The sequence below is a fragment of the Zingiber officinale genome, chromosome 2A, assembly GCF_018446385.1.
Source record: "Zingiber officinale cultivar Zhangliang chromosome 2A, Zo_v1.1, whole genome shotgun sequence".
Classification (NCBI taxonomy): Eukaryota; Viridiplantae; Streptophyta; class Magnoliopsida; order Zingiberales; family Zingiberaceae; genus Zingiber; species Zingiber officinale.
The window spans coordinates 177243095-177258707 of NC_055988.1; the positions used below are offsets into that span (position 1 = coordinate 177243095).

At 38.4% G+C, this 15613-nt stretch overlaps 2 protein-coding genes across 9 annotated transcripts; both read left to right on the plus strand.

Moving 5' to 3' along the window:
- Positions 1 to 7534: 7534 nt before the first annotated feature.
- LOC122043462 lies at positions 7535 to 9970 on the plus strand. 8 transcript variants are annotated; one of them, XM_042604079.1, is made up of 6 exons: positions 7535 to 7682; positions 8064 to 8214; positions 8458 to 8534; positions 8870 to 8973; positions 9319 to 9398; positions 9753 to 9970. In XM_042604079.1, the coding sequence occupies exons 1-5, from the start codon at positions 7670 to 7672 to the stop codon at positions 9376 to 9378; spliced, it is 405 nt and encodes a 134-aa protein (XP_042460013.1). In that variant the 5' UTR covers positions 7535 to 7669; the 3' UTR covers positions 9379 to 9398; positions 9753 to 9970. The 8 variants fall into 8 exon arrangements, 5 of the variants coding, with proteins under 5 accessions (XP_042460013.1, XP_042460011.1, XP_042460009.1 ...); XR_006129507.1 differs by adding an exon at positions 9049 to 9107 and having other exon boundaries at positions 7539 to 8214; XM_042604076.1 differs by having other exon boundaries at positions 7540 to 7682; positions 8031 to 8214.
- Positions 9971 to 12363: 2393 nt separating this feature from the next.
- Positions 12364 to 13683, plus strand: LOC122044311 (UPF0481 protein At3g47200-like). Its single transcript, XM_042604816.1, has one exon. It carries the CDS (start codon positions 12364 to 12366, stop codon positions 13681 to 13683), a length of 1320 nt encoding a protein of 439 aa, XP_042460750.1.
- Positions 13684 to 15613: the final 1930 nt, after the last annotated feature.

A 15613-nucleotide genomic window follows, 5' to 3' on the forward strand; every position in this document is an offset into this window, starting at 1 on the left:
AGTAACCCTTTCATGCCTCTTTTCTTTCAGTCATTTATTTTATATATGCAAGTGTTAGATTAATTAAGCCATAAATCCGAGAAAGGTTCTTTTTATTTGTCAAGGTTATTCACCTCCCTCTAGCCGGCCGCCAACGATCTCACATAACCTAACTTAAACTTTTGCCCAAACATCAAAACCTAGGGTCATACTGATTACTCCAACATTTTTCACAATTTTTTAGAAACTCGAGAGATAGTAGCGGCGGAAAAGAAAAATAAATGCAATACTAACATTACTTTTTTTACTTGGTTTATATCTTGTGTTGCTAGTCCAAGGTATGCGACCATTTATCATTTTCGTTCGGCAATCTACTATCAATTCGTCAAGTACAAGAAATCCAATTACAATAAGGAAATAACACAAATTAAATATACCAACAACTTTAAGCAAAGTATAGAGTTGGGTGTTGGCAGAGCAGTGTTACAACATTGTAGTCAAATTCTGGAACAGCACGAAAGGTGTTTGAGCGTAGAAGATTGTGTTTATGAGCTCCTAGTTGAAGGTCATTTTTATAGCCTATTCTAGGCGTCTGGACTAGCTCCAGGTGCTTCCATCGAAGCCTATTTGATCTACATTTGTCATTGAGTTATCCAACTCTAAGCGCCTGGACCATCCTAGGGCGCTTGGACAGCTGACGTGGTTGCACCTTAGCGAAGCTTTATCCAAGTCACCTTTTTCCCTTCCTGGGCTCCTGTACCACTCTCGAACGCCTGGAACTTGACGTTTACCAGCCAACCAGATTCACTACAAAAAAACTACAATTTAGGGACAAAAATTTGAAACAAAAAATATTCGTTGCAAATTTGCGACTGATTTTGCAACAAAAATCAAATTCATCGCAAATTAGCAACGAAATAGAAATGAAACAAATTCATCACAAATTCGCAACAAATATATTTTCGTCGCAAATTCGTTGCCAATCAGCGTCGAAAAATAAATTTGGTTGGAAAATTTATAAAATTTGCGACAAAAAAATTTGTTCATCACAGAAGCTGAGATAAACAGATAAATTTTTGCAACAAATCTCAGGTTTCATCGCAAATTATCAACAAATATATATTCGTCACCATTTTCGTTGCAAATTAGGGACGAATTCCCGAGTTTGTCGCAAAATTTCTATTTTTTAAGTGATATTTTAAAATTTTGGAAGATGATCCTAGAGAGCTCGGAATGACACAAAACAAGTTTCTATGAGTTTGTATCGTTCTCTTGATATTAATAGTGGGCTCAAACAAAATTTTTAACCAATGTACAGACGTTTATAAATTTTTTACCCCGAATGAGTACTAAATATTAAAATCATGTTCAAAAAATTTATAAACATCGGTGTATTGGTTAACATTTTTTTTGGACCTATTAGTAAGATGAGGAGAATGATACGAATCCATAGAAACTCGTTTAGTGTCATTTCGAGCTCTGCAGGACCATCTTTCAATTTTTTAAAGTATAACTTAAAAAAATAAAAATAAAAATTTGGGACGAATTTTGGAATTCGTCCCTAATTTGGGATGAACCTGGAATTTGTCCCAGAATTTAGGGACGAATTCCCAGGTTCGTCGCAAAGTTTAAAATTTTTAAAAATCAAAATAAATGCATCTAAAATGAGGGAGATGGACCTAGAGAGCTCTGAATCACCTGAAATAAGTTCCTATGGGTTCGTATCGATCTCCTGATCGCAACGATGGCCTCAAATATTTTATTAAATTTTTTAATTGTAATAATAAGTAGATGGAGTTAATAAAGTGTAAGAGTTAGTGAAAAAGAGTTAGAGTTTGAAAATGGTCAAGTGATTTTGAAATCAAAAAATCACTCACCTAAATATATTGTGTGAAAAAAATATTTGAGGTCATCGTTGCGATCAGGAGATCGATACGAACCCATAGGAACTTGTTTCATATGATTTAGAGCTCTCAAGGTCCATCTTCCATATTTTAGACGCATTCTTTCTAATTTTTAAAAAATTTAACTTTTGTGACAAACTTGGGAATTCGTTCTAAATTTGGGACGAACTCAGAAGTTCGTCGCAAATTAGGGACGAATTCCCGAGTTTGTCGCAAAATTTATATTTTCAAGTGATATTTAAAAATTTGGAAGATGATCCTAGAGACCTCGGAATAACACGAAACAAGTTTTTATGGGTTCATATCATTCTCCTGATATTAATAGTGGGCTCAAAGAAAATTTTTAACCAATATACAGACGTTTATAAATTTTTTATCCCGCATGAGTAATAAATATTAAAATCTTGTTCCAAAAATTTATAAACATCGGTGTATTGGTTAAAATTTTTTTGGGGGCATATTAGTAAGATGAGGAGAATGATACGAATCCATAGAAACTGTTTCGTGTCATTCCGAGCTCTATAAGACCATCTTTCAATTTTTTAAAGTATCACTTAAAAAAAATAAAAATAAAAATTTGGGACGAATTTTGGAATTCGTCCCTAATTTGGGACGAACCTGGAATTCGTCCCAGAATTTAGGGATGAATTCCCAGGTTCATAGCAAAGTTTAAAATTTTTAAAAATCAAAATAAATGCATCAAAAATACGGGAGATGGACCTAGAGAGTTCCGAATCACCTGAAACAAGTTCCTATGGGTTCGTATCGATCTCCTGATCGCAACGATGGCCTCAAATATTTAATTAAATTGTTTAATCATAATAATAAGTAGATGGAGTTAATAAAGCGTAAGAGTTAGTGAAAAAAAGTTAGAGTTTGAAAATGGTCAAGTGATTTTGAAATAAAAAAACCACTCACCTAAATATATTGTGTGAAAAAAATATTTGAGGTCATTGTTGCGATCAGGAGATCGATACGAACCCACAGAAACTTGTTTCATATGATTCGGAGCTCTCTAGGTCCATCGTCCCAGAATTTAGGGACGAATTTCCAAGTTCGTTGAAAAGTTTAAAATTTTTAAAAATCAAAATAAATGTGTCCAAAATGCGGGAGATGGACCTAGAGAGCTCCAAATCACTTGAAACAAGTTCCTATGGGTTCGTATCGATCTCCTGATCACAACGATGACCTCAAATATTTTATTAAATTTTTTAATCATAATAATAAGTAGATGGTGTTAATAAAGAGTAAGAGTTAGTGAAAAAGAGTCAGAGTTTGAAAATGGTCAAGTGATTTTGATATCAAAAAATCACTCACCTAAATATATTGTGTGAAAAAAATATTTGAGGCCATCGTTGCAATCAGGAGATCGATACGAACCCATAGGAACTTATTTTATATGATTCGGAGCTCTCTAGGTCCATCTTCCGCATTTTGGACGCATTTATTCTGATTTTTAAAAATTTAACTTATGCGACGAACTTGGGAATTCGTCCCAAATTTGGGACGAACTCAGAAGTTCGTCGCCAATTAGGGACGAATTCCCGAGTTCATCGCAAAATTTTTATTTTTTAAGTGATACTTTAAAAATTTAGAAGATGATCCTAGAGAGCTCAGAATGACACGAAACAAGTTTATATGAGTTTGTATCATTCTTTTGATATTACTAGTGTGTTCAAATAAAATTTTTAATCAATATACAAATGTTTCTAAATTTTTTACCCTGAACGAGTACTAAATATTAAAATCATGTTTCAAAAATTTATAAACATCGGTGTATTGGTTTAAAAGTTTTTTGGGTCTATTAGTAAGATGAGGAAAATGATACGAATCCATAGAAACTTGTTTTGTGTCATTCCGAGCTCTCTATGACCATCTTTCAATTTTTTTAAGTATCACTTTAAAAAAATAAAAAAAATATTTGGGACAAATTTTGGAATTCATCCCTAATTTGGGACGAACCTAGAATTTGTCCCAGAATTTAGGGATGAACCTGGAATTCATCCCAGAATTTAGGGACAAATTCCCAGGTTCGTTGCAAAGTTTAAAATTTTTAAAAATCAAAATAAATATGTCCAAAATGTGGGAAATGGACCTAGAGAGTTCCGAATCACCTGAAATAAGTTCCTATGAGTTCGTATCAATCTCCTGATCGCAACGATGACCTCAAATATTTTATTAAAGTTTTTTATCGTAATAATAAGTAGATGGTGTTAATAAAGTGTAAGAGTTAGTGAAAAAGAGTCAGAGTTTGAAAATGGTCAAGTGATTTTGATATCAAAAAATCATTCACCTAAATATATTGTGTGAAAAAAATATTTGAGGTCATCGTTGCGATCAGGAGATCAATACGAACTCATAGGAACTTGTTTTATATGTTAGGACCAAATATGGAGCTAGAGGGGGGGTGAATAGCTCGGTGCGCTCGTCGTGCTCTTCGTTGCTTGTTTCTTTAAAGATATGCAGCGAAAATACAAACCACAATGCTAACACGAGGATTTACTTGGTATCCACCTCACAAGAGATGACTAGTCCAAGGATCCACACACTCACGCACCCTCCATTAATGAAACACTCCTTTGCAGTAACTACCGAAGGTGAAGAAGCCCTATAAGTTCACACTACAAGAAGAAAGGGAAAGGGAAACAAAATACAGCACAAGCTTATAAGGAAACCCTAACCCTAGCTTTCTTCTTCAGCTGTAGATCCGTCTTTTGACTTGGAAAACCTCCAAGAACCTTCAAGAACTGGCGATCTGAACTTTGTGGAGGAGCTGTGGAGAAGCTGAGATGATCTGAGATGAACAGTGTGAGCTCTGCCGAAGGAATCGAACGCCTGCAGCTAAATATGATGCCAACGGTCGGATCCCGATCGATTGGATTGCTCCCAATTGATTGGGGAGGCTTTGGATCGGTCGGTCGATCGATCCAGAGCGCCTATGTGCTTTCGGGAAAACGGCTCATCGCGCGAAATCACAGCTTCCCAATCGATCGCCTGATCGATTGGGGCTCTGGATCGATCAACCGATCGATCCAGAGTCGTTCTGTGCGATCGCGCAGTTCTCCCAATCGATCCACTGATCGATTGGGAGGAGGCTTGTCACGAAGACTTGCCTGATCGATCAGCCGATCGATTGGCCATGAGCCAATCGATCGGCTGATCGATCCAGCTCATGATTTCTCCCTAAAATCAAATCTAAAGCCTCTTAAATCAACATCCGGTCAACCATGACCTGTTGGTCCATCATGCCTAGCATCCGGTCACCCTTGACCTGCTAAGACTCCCTCACTAAGTGTCCGGTCAATCTCTTTAACCCACTTTGACTTTTCTCCTCGTGCCAAGTATCCGGTCAATCCCTTTGACCTACTTGGACTTTCCAGCTCATGCCAGGTATCCGGTCAATCCCTTTGACCTACTTAGTCCTTCCAACACCAGATGTTCGATCAGACTTGATCCATCTGGATTTCCTCGTGCCTGACTTCACTCACCAGGACTTTCCCAATTGCCTAGCTTCACTCACTAAGTCTTTCACCTGGTTTCACTCACCAAGATTTCCTTCTGTCTAGTTTCACTCACTAGGTCTTTCACCTGGTTTCACTCACCAGGATTTTCCATCTGCCTAACTTCCCAGTTAGGACTTTCCTTCTGCCTCGCTTCACTCACCAGGACTTTCCTTCTGCTTAGCTTCACTCACTAGGTCTTTCACCTGACTTCACTCACTAGGATTTTCCATCTGCCTAACTTCCCAGTTAGGACTTTTTCTTCTGCCTGGCTTCACTCACCAGGACTTTCTTTCTGCCTGGCTTCATTCACCAGGACTTTCAATCTGCCTGGCTTCACTCACCAGGACTTTCAATCTGTCTAGCTTCACTCACCAGGATTTTCCTTCTACCTGGCTTCACTCACCAGGACTTTCAATCTGTCTGGCTTCACTCACTAGGACTTTCTTGTCAAGTATCCAGTCAACCTTGATCTACTTGACTCTTTTTCACAATCTCCCCACATGAACAATTGCACCTGCAATCTCCATGTGTTGTTTACATGTATTGTCAAACATCGAAACTCAAACATCAAGACTCGAGGTTGACTCAATCCAAGCTCAGTCAACTTGGTCAACCTTGACCCGGGGAATATTGCACCAACATTATATGATTCGGAGCTCTCTAGATCCATCTTTTACATTTTGGACGCATTTATTCAGATTTTTAAAAAATTTAACTTTTGCGACGAACTTGGGAATTCGTCCCAAATTTGGGATGAACTCAGAAGTTCATCACCAATTAGGGACGAATTCCCGATTTTGTCACAAAATTTCTATTTTTTAAGTGATACTTTAAAATTTTAGAAGATGAACCTAGAGAGCTCAGAATGACACGAAACAAGTTTCTATGAGTTGTATCATTCTCTTGATATTACTAGTGCACTCAAACAAAATTTTTAACCAATATACAGACGTTTATAAATTTTTTAACCTGAACGAGTAATAAATATTAAAATCTTGTTCCAAAAATTTATAAACATCAGTGTATTGGTTTAAAAAATTTTTTGGGCCTATTAGTAAGATGAGAATAATGATATAAATCCATAGAAACTTGTTTCGTGTCATTCTGTGCTCTCTAGGACCATCTTTCAATTTTTTAAAATTTCACTTTAAAAAATAAAAATAAAAAATTGGGACGAATTTTGGAATTCGTCCCTAATTTGGGACGAACCTGGAATTCATCCCAAAATTTAGGGACGAATTCCCAGGTTCGTTGCAAAGTTTAAAATTTTTAAAAATCAAAATAAATGCGTCCAAAATGCGGGAGATGGACCTAGAGAGCTCTGAATCACCTGAAACAAGTTCCTATGGGTTCGTATCGATCTCTTGATCACAACGATGACCTCAAATATTTTATTAAATTTTTTGATCGTAATAATAAGCAGATGGTGTTAATAAAGAGTAAGAGTTAGTGAAAAAGAATCAGAGTTTAAAAATTGTCAAGTGATTTTGATATCAAAAAATCACTCACCTAAATATATTGTGTGAAAAAAACATTTGAGGTCATCGTTGTAATCAGGAGATCGATACGAACCCATATGAACTTATTTTATATGATTCGGAGCTCTCTAGGGTCATCTTCTACTTTTTGGACGCATTTATTCTAATTTTTAAAAAATTTAACTTTTGCGACGAACTTGGAAATTCGTCCCAAATTTGGGACGAACTCATAAGTTCGTCGCAAATTAAGGACAAATTCCCGAGTTCGTCGCAAAATTTCTATTTTTTAAGTGATACTTTAAAATTTTAGAAGATGATCATAGAGAGCTCAGAATGACACGAAACAAGTTTCTATGGATTCGTATCGTTCTCTTGATATTACTAGCGGGCTCGAACAAAATTTTTAACCAATATACAGACGTTTATAAATTTTTTACCGCGAACGAGTAATAAATATTAAAATCTTATTCAAAAAATTTATAAAAATCGGTGTATTGGTTTAAAAATTTTTTTGGGGGTCTATTAGTAAGACAAGGTGAATGATACAAATACATAGAAATTTATCATTCTGAACTTATTAAGGCCATCTTTTAATTTTTTAAAGTATTATTTAAAAAAATAAAAATAAAAATTTAAGACAAATTTTAAAATTCGTCCCTAATTTGGACAAACCTAGAATTCGTCCCACGAATTGGGTTTCGTCCCATATTTGCCCTAATATTCTCGATCCATTCCAAAATTCTCTATCTCCTCTTCTCTTCTCAACTCAGTGACGGCAGCAGCGCGCAATCCCTCTTCTTCGTCGATGTCTCCGGCAGGTAAGCTTCATTACTCTCCCATCTCCTCTCCGGCGTTTTCGGCGCATTGCGGCCAGCCGTGCCTTGTCGGCGCGGCTGGCCTTGCACGGCAGCTGCGGGGCGCCGGATCTGGCCTTGGCTGGCCCGCTGGCGGCCAGGGTCGGCCGCTGGCGGCCCCCTGTCGGCCTCTGGTGGCCCAGGCGGCCGCTGGTTGGCCAGGAGGGCCGCTAGCGGCCGATCGTCGCCCCCCTGGGCCGCTGTGGCCCCCTGGCCGCTACCGGGCCGGAGTGGCCGCTGCCGGCCCCTAGGTGCACCGGATGCATACTGCCTTCAGGGACTATGAGAGGAGTTACGACGCCCACATCGTAGGGTCACTTCACTATGCCAGTGACACTTTCTCAGAGAGGATGTCGGACCTCGTCTACGCTGTCAAGGGCAAGGACACCCTAGTCTTTCATTGCGCCCTCAGCCAGGTCGCCCCTTTTCTTCTCTTGTCAATTGTTGTGGCTGGTGTGTTGGTGGTGAACTCCACTGCTGTGCGTGGTGGTTTTAGGTGAGTCATTATTTATATTCACTGCCTTACATTCCAATACAACAAACAAACAAAAAGAAAGATAGCATTTTGATTTGTTGCTTTTCTTTCCCGTTTTTGTATATAGCTTGTTTTCTCTCAATAGGTTTCATTATGATGGTTTACTTGTTCGAATCTTTTGCTAACTAAGTATTCTATTACTATGTTTTTATTCTATTACTAAGATGTTTGTAAACAAAATTTAATTTCATTTAAAGCTTGTAGCAATGATCCTCAAGATGAGAATGACGTAGGGTGCTACAAGGGGAGGTTTTGCAGAAAAAGAATGGTTATTCTTGCTGGTATGTGCCCATTATCTATCTTGTTTCAATTGTATATTTTTACGTCTCCGGATCTTGCTGGCACCTCAGAATGAATATTGCTTCTAAAATTGCAAGTGCCCTTGCATACCTGTAATACGAAATATCAATATGAAACTATATTGAAGATCTCAAGACCAGTGACATACTTATAGACACTTATTATTCTGCCAAAGTTACTGGTTTCAAGTTCCTCAAATCTGGACTTGTCGATGGATCCTACTCATACGTGGTCTCTCATGATACTTATGCCATCTACAGCCTTAGTCTTATATTACTTGAACTAATCATGGGCTCCAAACCTGGAAATCTTTCAGATACAATCTTGCCTAAGATTGAAAGTAACAAGTTTAATGAGATTGTGGATCCAACATGTGCAGACAACATGTGCAGCAATAGCAGAATAGAGTCTAAACTAGAGGTGACATTTTCAAACTCTAGCTTTTTGCAGATGGTATTGATGTCTCCTGATAACATGCATGCTTCCTTTGTCCAGAATACAAATTAGAACATATCAGAGATGACCATTCATCGGAAATGTGTATTCCTTTTGAGGTACTGTATGCATGTATGGATGAACATGACCCCCCTCTAATGTGTATTAATTTTCTACTGCCATTGTTATTTAGATCCTAAACCTTTTCTAAGTTCTTATGGTTGAGTTTGACGTTGTAGGAAACTTTCTACGTGCTTGTATATTTTTCATCCTCTGACTTTGTTGATATATTGTAACTTCTATGAATAATTAATGTGGGTTTCCATACAGGAAAGAAGTTTGAAGGTGATTGTGTTGAAGGCAACGGACAAGCAATCAAAAAAGTTGTAGCTGGTATTGGAATTATCAAGGTGGAAGTTTTACTTGTTTGTTTTCTATATTTTTTACTCTACTAATCCATGTAAATTTAGCTATATATGTTTCAATACTTTTATTATGTCATAGAACATTTGATACATGTATTTTTTATTACATGACCTATGCATTTTTTTTAACGCTTAGTTATAAGTTTCATTTCATTTATGTATATGTTTCATACAAATAAGGATGAATAATATTTTTTACCATTAAGCCTTGGATATAATATGATAATGATTTAAGTTTTGTTTAATTTGTTCTAAATGTTAGATATAGATATCATTGAGATGTTAGATACATTTTTTTGTTATAAATGTTACTTATTATTTATTTGTAATTTGATGAAGGAAAAGAAGAAAGGAAAAGAAGGCGAATGCAGCTCAGGATGACGATTTGTATTTTTTTTTTTTTTTTTTTGCTTTGGATGCCTCGTTAGATTTGTTGTTTGGATTATGACTTGTTGACCTTTGGTATTTTGAATATTATATGACTTGTTGTTTGGATGTTGTTTATTTGTGTATGAATATGATGTGTTTAGTTTTGAATGACTTTTTGGAATGTTGGATATGGATGTGTTGAATATGTTTAATTGGATGTGTTGATGTATTTGATATGTAAATATGTCAACGGGATAAAAGAAAAAAGAGGGAAGATGTTGGAATTTTTTCTTGTTTTGGGACAAAATTTGTGATGAAATCTTTTCGTTGCAAAATTATCATAAATTTGGGATGAATTTTGGGACTAATTTTGGAATGAATCTAACGAATCTAGATTCGGCCCAAAGTTCGTCCCAAAATTTGTCACAGATTTAGGATGAAAATTTATTTTTGTCGCAAATCTGCGATTGTAAATTTGTTTTTTTTACAGAATTTTTTCTAGATTTCGTCCTAAATTTGCGACGAATTTTGGGACGAACCCCGAATCATCCCAAATTTGGGACGAATCTGGCTTCATCCCAAATTTGGGACGAATCTGGGTTCGTCCTAAATTTGGGACGAATATGGGTTTGTCTCAAATTTGGGACGAATATGGGTTCGTCTCAAATTTGGGACGAATATGGATTCGTCCCAAATTTGGTGCAAACCTAGTCGTCCCAAAATTTGTCACAGATTTGGGACGAAAATCTATTTTCGTAGCAAATCTGTGAAGGTAAATTTTTTTCTGGCTGAGCTTTTTCGCAACGAAATTAGATTTTCATCCCAAATCTATGACGAATTTTGGGACAAAAATAAAATTCATCACAGAATTTGCAACGAATTTTTAGCTTTTCGTCACAAAAATTAGCAACAACAGATTAGCGACGAAAATATTTTCGTCGCAAAAAAATTTGCAATGAATTTTTTTAAAAAATTTGTTCCAAAAATCCTATTTTTTTTGTAGTGATTGTGCCAACTCAGCTACATGTGTGACTACGCTCAATCTAACCAAGCACCTGGACCCACTAGGGGTGCCTGGACCTCCGATTGTTTGGGGCCACTACAGGCGTCTAGAAGCCCTTTTTCAACTAGTTTCCAACTTTGATTTTTTATATCATAGAGTTAGCAAACAGGTATAATATAAGAGCAGAAAAAACTTGATAGTATTGAGACTGTATATTCCTGACTTTGAATTTCACCTGAAATTGTAGGTCGAACTGGCGTTTACTGTTCCCTCCAAGAGAATGCATCCTATCTACTTCTCTCAGAAGAAGTTATTTGACTTGCTAAACATATGATCTTTTAGACCTGTTCGGACTTCCTGCTCAGCATCCAATGCTCCAAACCCAGAGCTTCCTCTCGATGTCCGATCCTCCAGACTTACCGACATGCTAGATGTTCGGTCCTCTAAACCCGTCTAGACTTCCCTCTTGGCGTACTCGGTCAGCTAAGTATTCTGCCTAATATCTGATCCAATAGACCTATTAGGGTTTTACATTTGCCTAATATCAACTAGTACATTTTGCACTGCCTAATATCTAGTCAGGCTTCGCATGCCACATGTAGGTCATGCTTGACCTGAAGCCATGCCCGACCCAACACCAATTAAGACCGACTTAAGCCACTTCCATCAGTCTCAACCTGTTCCACAGGTTAGACTTTATGATTTGACACGATCCAAATTGTAAGATCCAAGCGAATTGACATCTCTAACCAGGTTAGTTGTGGCTCCATCCTTCCAAAACTTGACTAATCTTATGAATTTTTAATTATAACTTATTTTTTATATAACTTATTATATTTTATCTCTCAGTTATAAAATATATTAATTACTTGCGTGCTAGTTAATGGTTCTGAGATTGTGGGAATATTAGCACATGCATTGATGTTATTCTGAATGTATTTATATTAATTATGGTAGATAAACACCACTTATTTATATATTAATTGAGCCCAGTATACATCTAGTCCTCTATCAATTTAATTTGACTAATCACAATAAGTATTGCCCGTTGACATTCCAAATACTATACAAAAGTCCTCAACATACCTACTAGAATTTTTGTAATCCCTAAACAAAAATGCCCTTTGATAATCTCGATTAATCAGACTTTAATTAGATATCGAAAAAGTGGGAATGAAAAATACAACTCAACAATGCTCATTAACTTATAACTATTGATCAAATTAAGAGTTGTTTAATGAAATAATATATTGTTCAAACATGTGTGACTACAGATATACGGTCTTTAAATAATCTTTTACTTTTGTTATTTTACAAAACGATTAATGTGATTCATTAATTTTATTTAGCTAATCATGCATCAAGTATAATGAAATTAATTAATAACGAGCCTACACTGCACGCCGTCTCTCTCTATATATATATTGGCCTCAAGGATGAGAGGAGTTTCATGTTCATTAAAGCTGTTCAGGCTCATTTCTTCATCTTAATTTTTCTTCCTTTATTTTGATTTTTGACGCTTCTCTTTTCTTCATCTTAGCTGTTATTGTAGTGAACTTTGTGATCATGTTAGACGAGATGGTGAGCGATATGGAAAGCAAGTTGGATATCTTGAACGAGGAGGCGAACGAACGAAGAGAAGAGCCGACGATCTTTAAAGTCCCAGAAATCCTTCGAGGAGTCGATCCCGAGGCCTACGAGCCGAAGATGGTCGCACTGGGACCCTACCACCACCACCACCACCAAATTAAGGGCCATCTCGAGGGCATGAACGAGCTCAAATGGCACTTCCTGAACAAGCTACTGCACCAGAACCCTGAGCTTGGCTTGAGGGACTACCTCAGACTGGTCAAGGGAAATGCAAACAGAGCGCGCGATGCTTATGCAGAGCGACTAGACATGAGCGAAGATGACTTGGTGCAGATCTTGCTGCTGGACAGCGTGTTCGTGATCATGAACTTGTGGCTATGGAAGATGGGCGATGGATATGGATCGGAGGCGATGCAGAATAATCCAAGTGTAGTTATGAACATGCCGCGATCACAAAGTCTGTTGGGGAGAGATATGCTGCTGCTAGAGAATCAGCTCCCCTTCTTTCTGCTTCAAACTCTGTTTGACTCGGCATTTCCCAACGAACATAGCCAGTTGACGAGTTGGGTGGTCGAGTTCTTCAGTGCGTTCGCCGATAATGATCAGAAACCGCCCAAAGTGCCTGATCGCAGCGAAGTACAGTTTCATCATATTCTTCACCTTTTCCATTCTCTCATCGTCGTCCCACCGAAGGGCAGCAGTACTACTACTGCAGGTCGAGCTGATCAAAACATGAGCGATGATCCACAAGATCTGCAGTTAGGATGGATCCCGAGTGCAACGTGGCTGGAGGAGGCAGGAATAAAGTTTAAGAGGAGGGAGAAGGCCCTGAGCTTTTTGGACGTCAGCTTTAGGAATGGCGAGTTGGAGATCCCTCGGATCGAGGTCGACGACGACACGAACATCCTGTTCAGGAACCTGATCGCGTTCGAGCAGTGCTACGGGAAGGCGAGCACCGACGTGACGGCCTACGCCTCGCTCATGTCTTGCATCGTCGAAACTCCTGTCGACGTTGGATTGCTCCAAAGGAATGGAATCATCATCAGTGGACTCGGAAGCAACAAGGGGGTGGCTAATCTGTTCAACAGGCTCTGCAAGGAGGTGGTGGTTAACCACGACACGTGCTACATCGCGAGCGTCTTCAAGGAGGTCAACGAGCATTGCGGCGCCTATTGCAATAAATGGCGTGCGGATCTATGTCACAAGTACTTCCGTAGTCCTTGGACAGTTTCCTCGATTGGTGCCGCCATTTTGCTCTTCCTAATTGCCATCGCGCAACTTGTTTTTGCTATTCTTAAACGACATTGATGCATGTTATTCGAGTTTAATGCGAGCTTGTATTTCCTTTCTTAGCTTCAAGTATGCGAATGGAGTGTCGCCCTCTGATGTTATTGCAATACTGTATGAGACAAAGTTTATGATTTGCACCCAACGTATTATTGTAAACTCATTCCATTAATTTTATGAAATAAACTTGAATTAATTTTTTTTAATGAATACTTATGATCATATTTAGAATCTGAGTCAGATGAAGGCCGGATGCGTTGTTGTTGGCGTTGACAGAGGGACGACTAGGACACCGTTCTAGTATACGCCTATAAGAATGGATCTCCACGTGGTGCTGACAGACGATGATGATTAAACCGGTGGTACTTGAACTTTGCGCACATTCAGACAAGCACACGGAATATTAGAGGTCATAAACCAAAGAAAAATTCCCCGGAGCAGACCATCTGACGCTCAAGTCAGGTACTTTCCCCTAGAAGAATAGCGTATGAAGGAGAAAAAAAAGTAAAAGACAAGTGTGAATGTGCAAGAGAATGTACCTGCGCAGGGGAGAGGACCTCCCCTTTTATATGACAGTGTGTACCTCTGAGGGTTGATCGATGTCAGAGAATGTCGGATATCTGGACCTGTCGAGTGTCTGCCGAGCGGTGGAGAACATGTGGCGTCCTTTTGTGGACTGGAAGAAGGTTTCATTCGCAGGTGACCGCAGACCCTTGGAATATTCCTTGACACACAGCAGTTATTCTCTGACAGACGGTTACAATTCTCTGACCTTGTTGTCGTGTAGCGTCTTATGTCCCGACCTTCTGGCTTGACCGGGTATGAGTAGGGCAGCTCCGGCTGATCTGTCGAGTATAACACTTGGCCTAAACCTTAAGGGCTAAGAGCTGTGGTGAGCTCGTCCAAGAACCGATCGAGAGTTGGCTGACCGGGAGTTAACTTGCTGAACCAGACCCGAATATAACTGAGCCGTGAGAATTCGACCAGTCAGATCTAGGTCAGATATTACCCTGACTGCCCCTCATGTCTTAGACCAGGGTATCTCAGATCTGAGGTCCTGGTCTGTGAGAACCCGACTGGGAATCAGGTTGTTGACGTCGTCACATGGTCCTATTTCTTTTTTTCCCTAACTATTGACTCTCACGTCCCCTTGACTACTGACTACCACGCCCTCTTGACTTCTAACTGTCACGTCCCCTTGACTTCTAACTGTCACGTCCCCTTGACTTCTAAACTGCTTGATTTTATCGGACCCCACCATTATGGACCGAATCAACTTATAAGAATTTTAATATTTTTCTTAAGCATTGGAAAAGAAGTCCTATTTAACCCCAATTTTGGGGCTGCTGATGGTGGATCTCCTAGCATGTGAAATGGTGGCACTGCTCACTCTATCACCTCTCCAAACACTCTCCTGTCTCAAATCTTACTTTCTTCCATAACTCCTTCCCCGACCTCTATTCCTTTGCAAGCCTCCAACAAAAGCGAATCACCTCAAAATTGTTGGATCATAAAACACGAGGGGGAAAGTGAATCTCATTCTTTTGAAATGAGATAAAAACTCAGAGATATAATTGATTTTACTTGGTTCATAGTTCAGTGACTACTATAATAAGATTCGCGATCCTTGATCGCTTTCGGTTGATAATTCTAATATAGTTCTTCCGAAAAAGTTAATTCATACAAGTATAAAGGATGATAGTAACAATCCTACTATTATAATGAATGAGTGCAAGAATAAAAATATATTACCAACAACATTAAGAAGATTAAACGAGGTTGTTGGAGAGTTTCTTGGAGCAAAGGTATTGACACTTGCATGAATAAGAACAGCAGAAGCAGAAGCATAAGCGGAAGCGGAAACAGAAGCAGAAGCAAAATGAATCAAAGAAGAAAGTTGTTATGGGCTTGGACCTTGAAGCCTTCTTTTATAGACAGTATTTGGTTGACT

What these genes read in the sequence shown, in the direction of transcription:
- LOC122044311 (XM_042604816.1), top strand. Translation starts at nt 12,364, where the DNA reads ATGGTGAGCGATATGGAAAGCAAGTTGGATATCTTGAACGAGGAGGCG.
- LOC122043462 (XM_042604075.1), top strand. Translation starts at nt 7,979, where the DNA reads ATGCATACTGCCTTCAGGGACTATGAGAGGAGTTACGACGCCCACATC. An exon ending in GCTGTGCGTGGTGGTTTTAG is followed by an intron (nt 8,215 to 8,457) that starts GTGAGTCATTAT and finishes TAAAGCTTGTAG; the next exon opens with CAATGATCCTCAAGATGAGA. An exon ending in GAATAGAGTCTAAACTAGAG is followed by an intron (nt 8,974 to 9,318) that starts GTGACATTTTCA and finishes GTTTCCATACAG; the next exon opens with GAAAGAAGTTTGAAGGTGAT.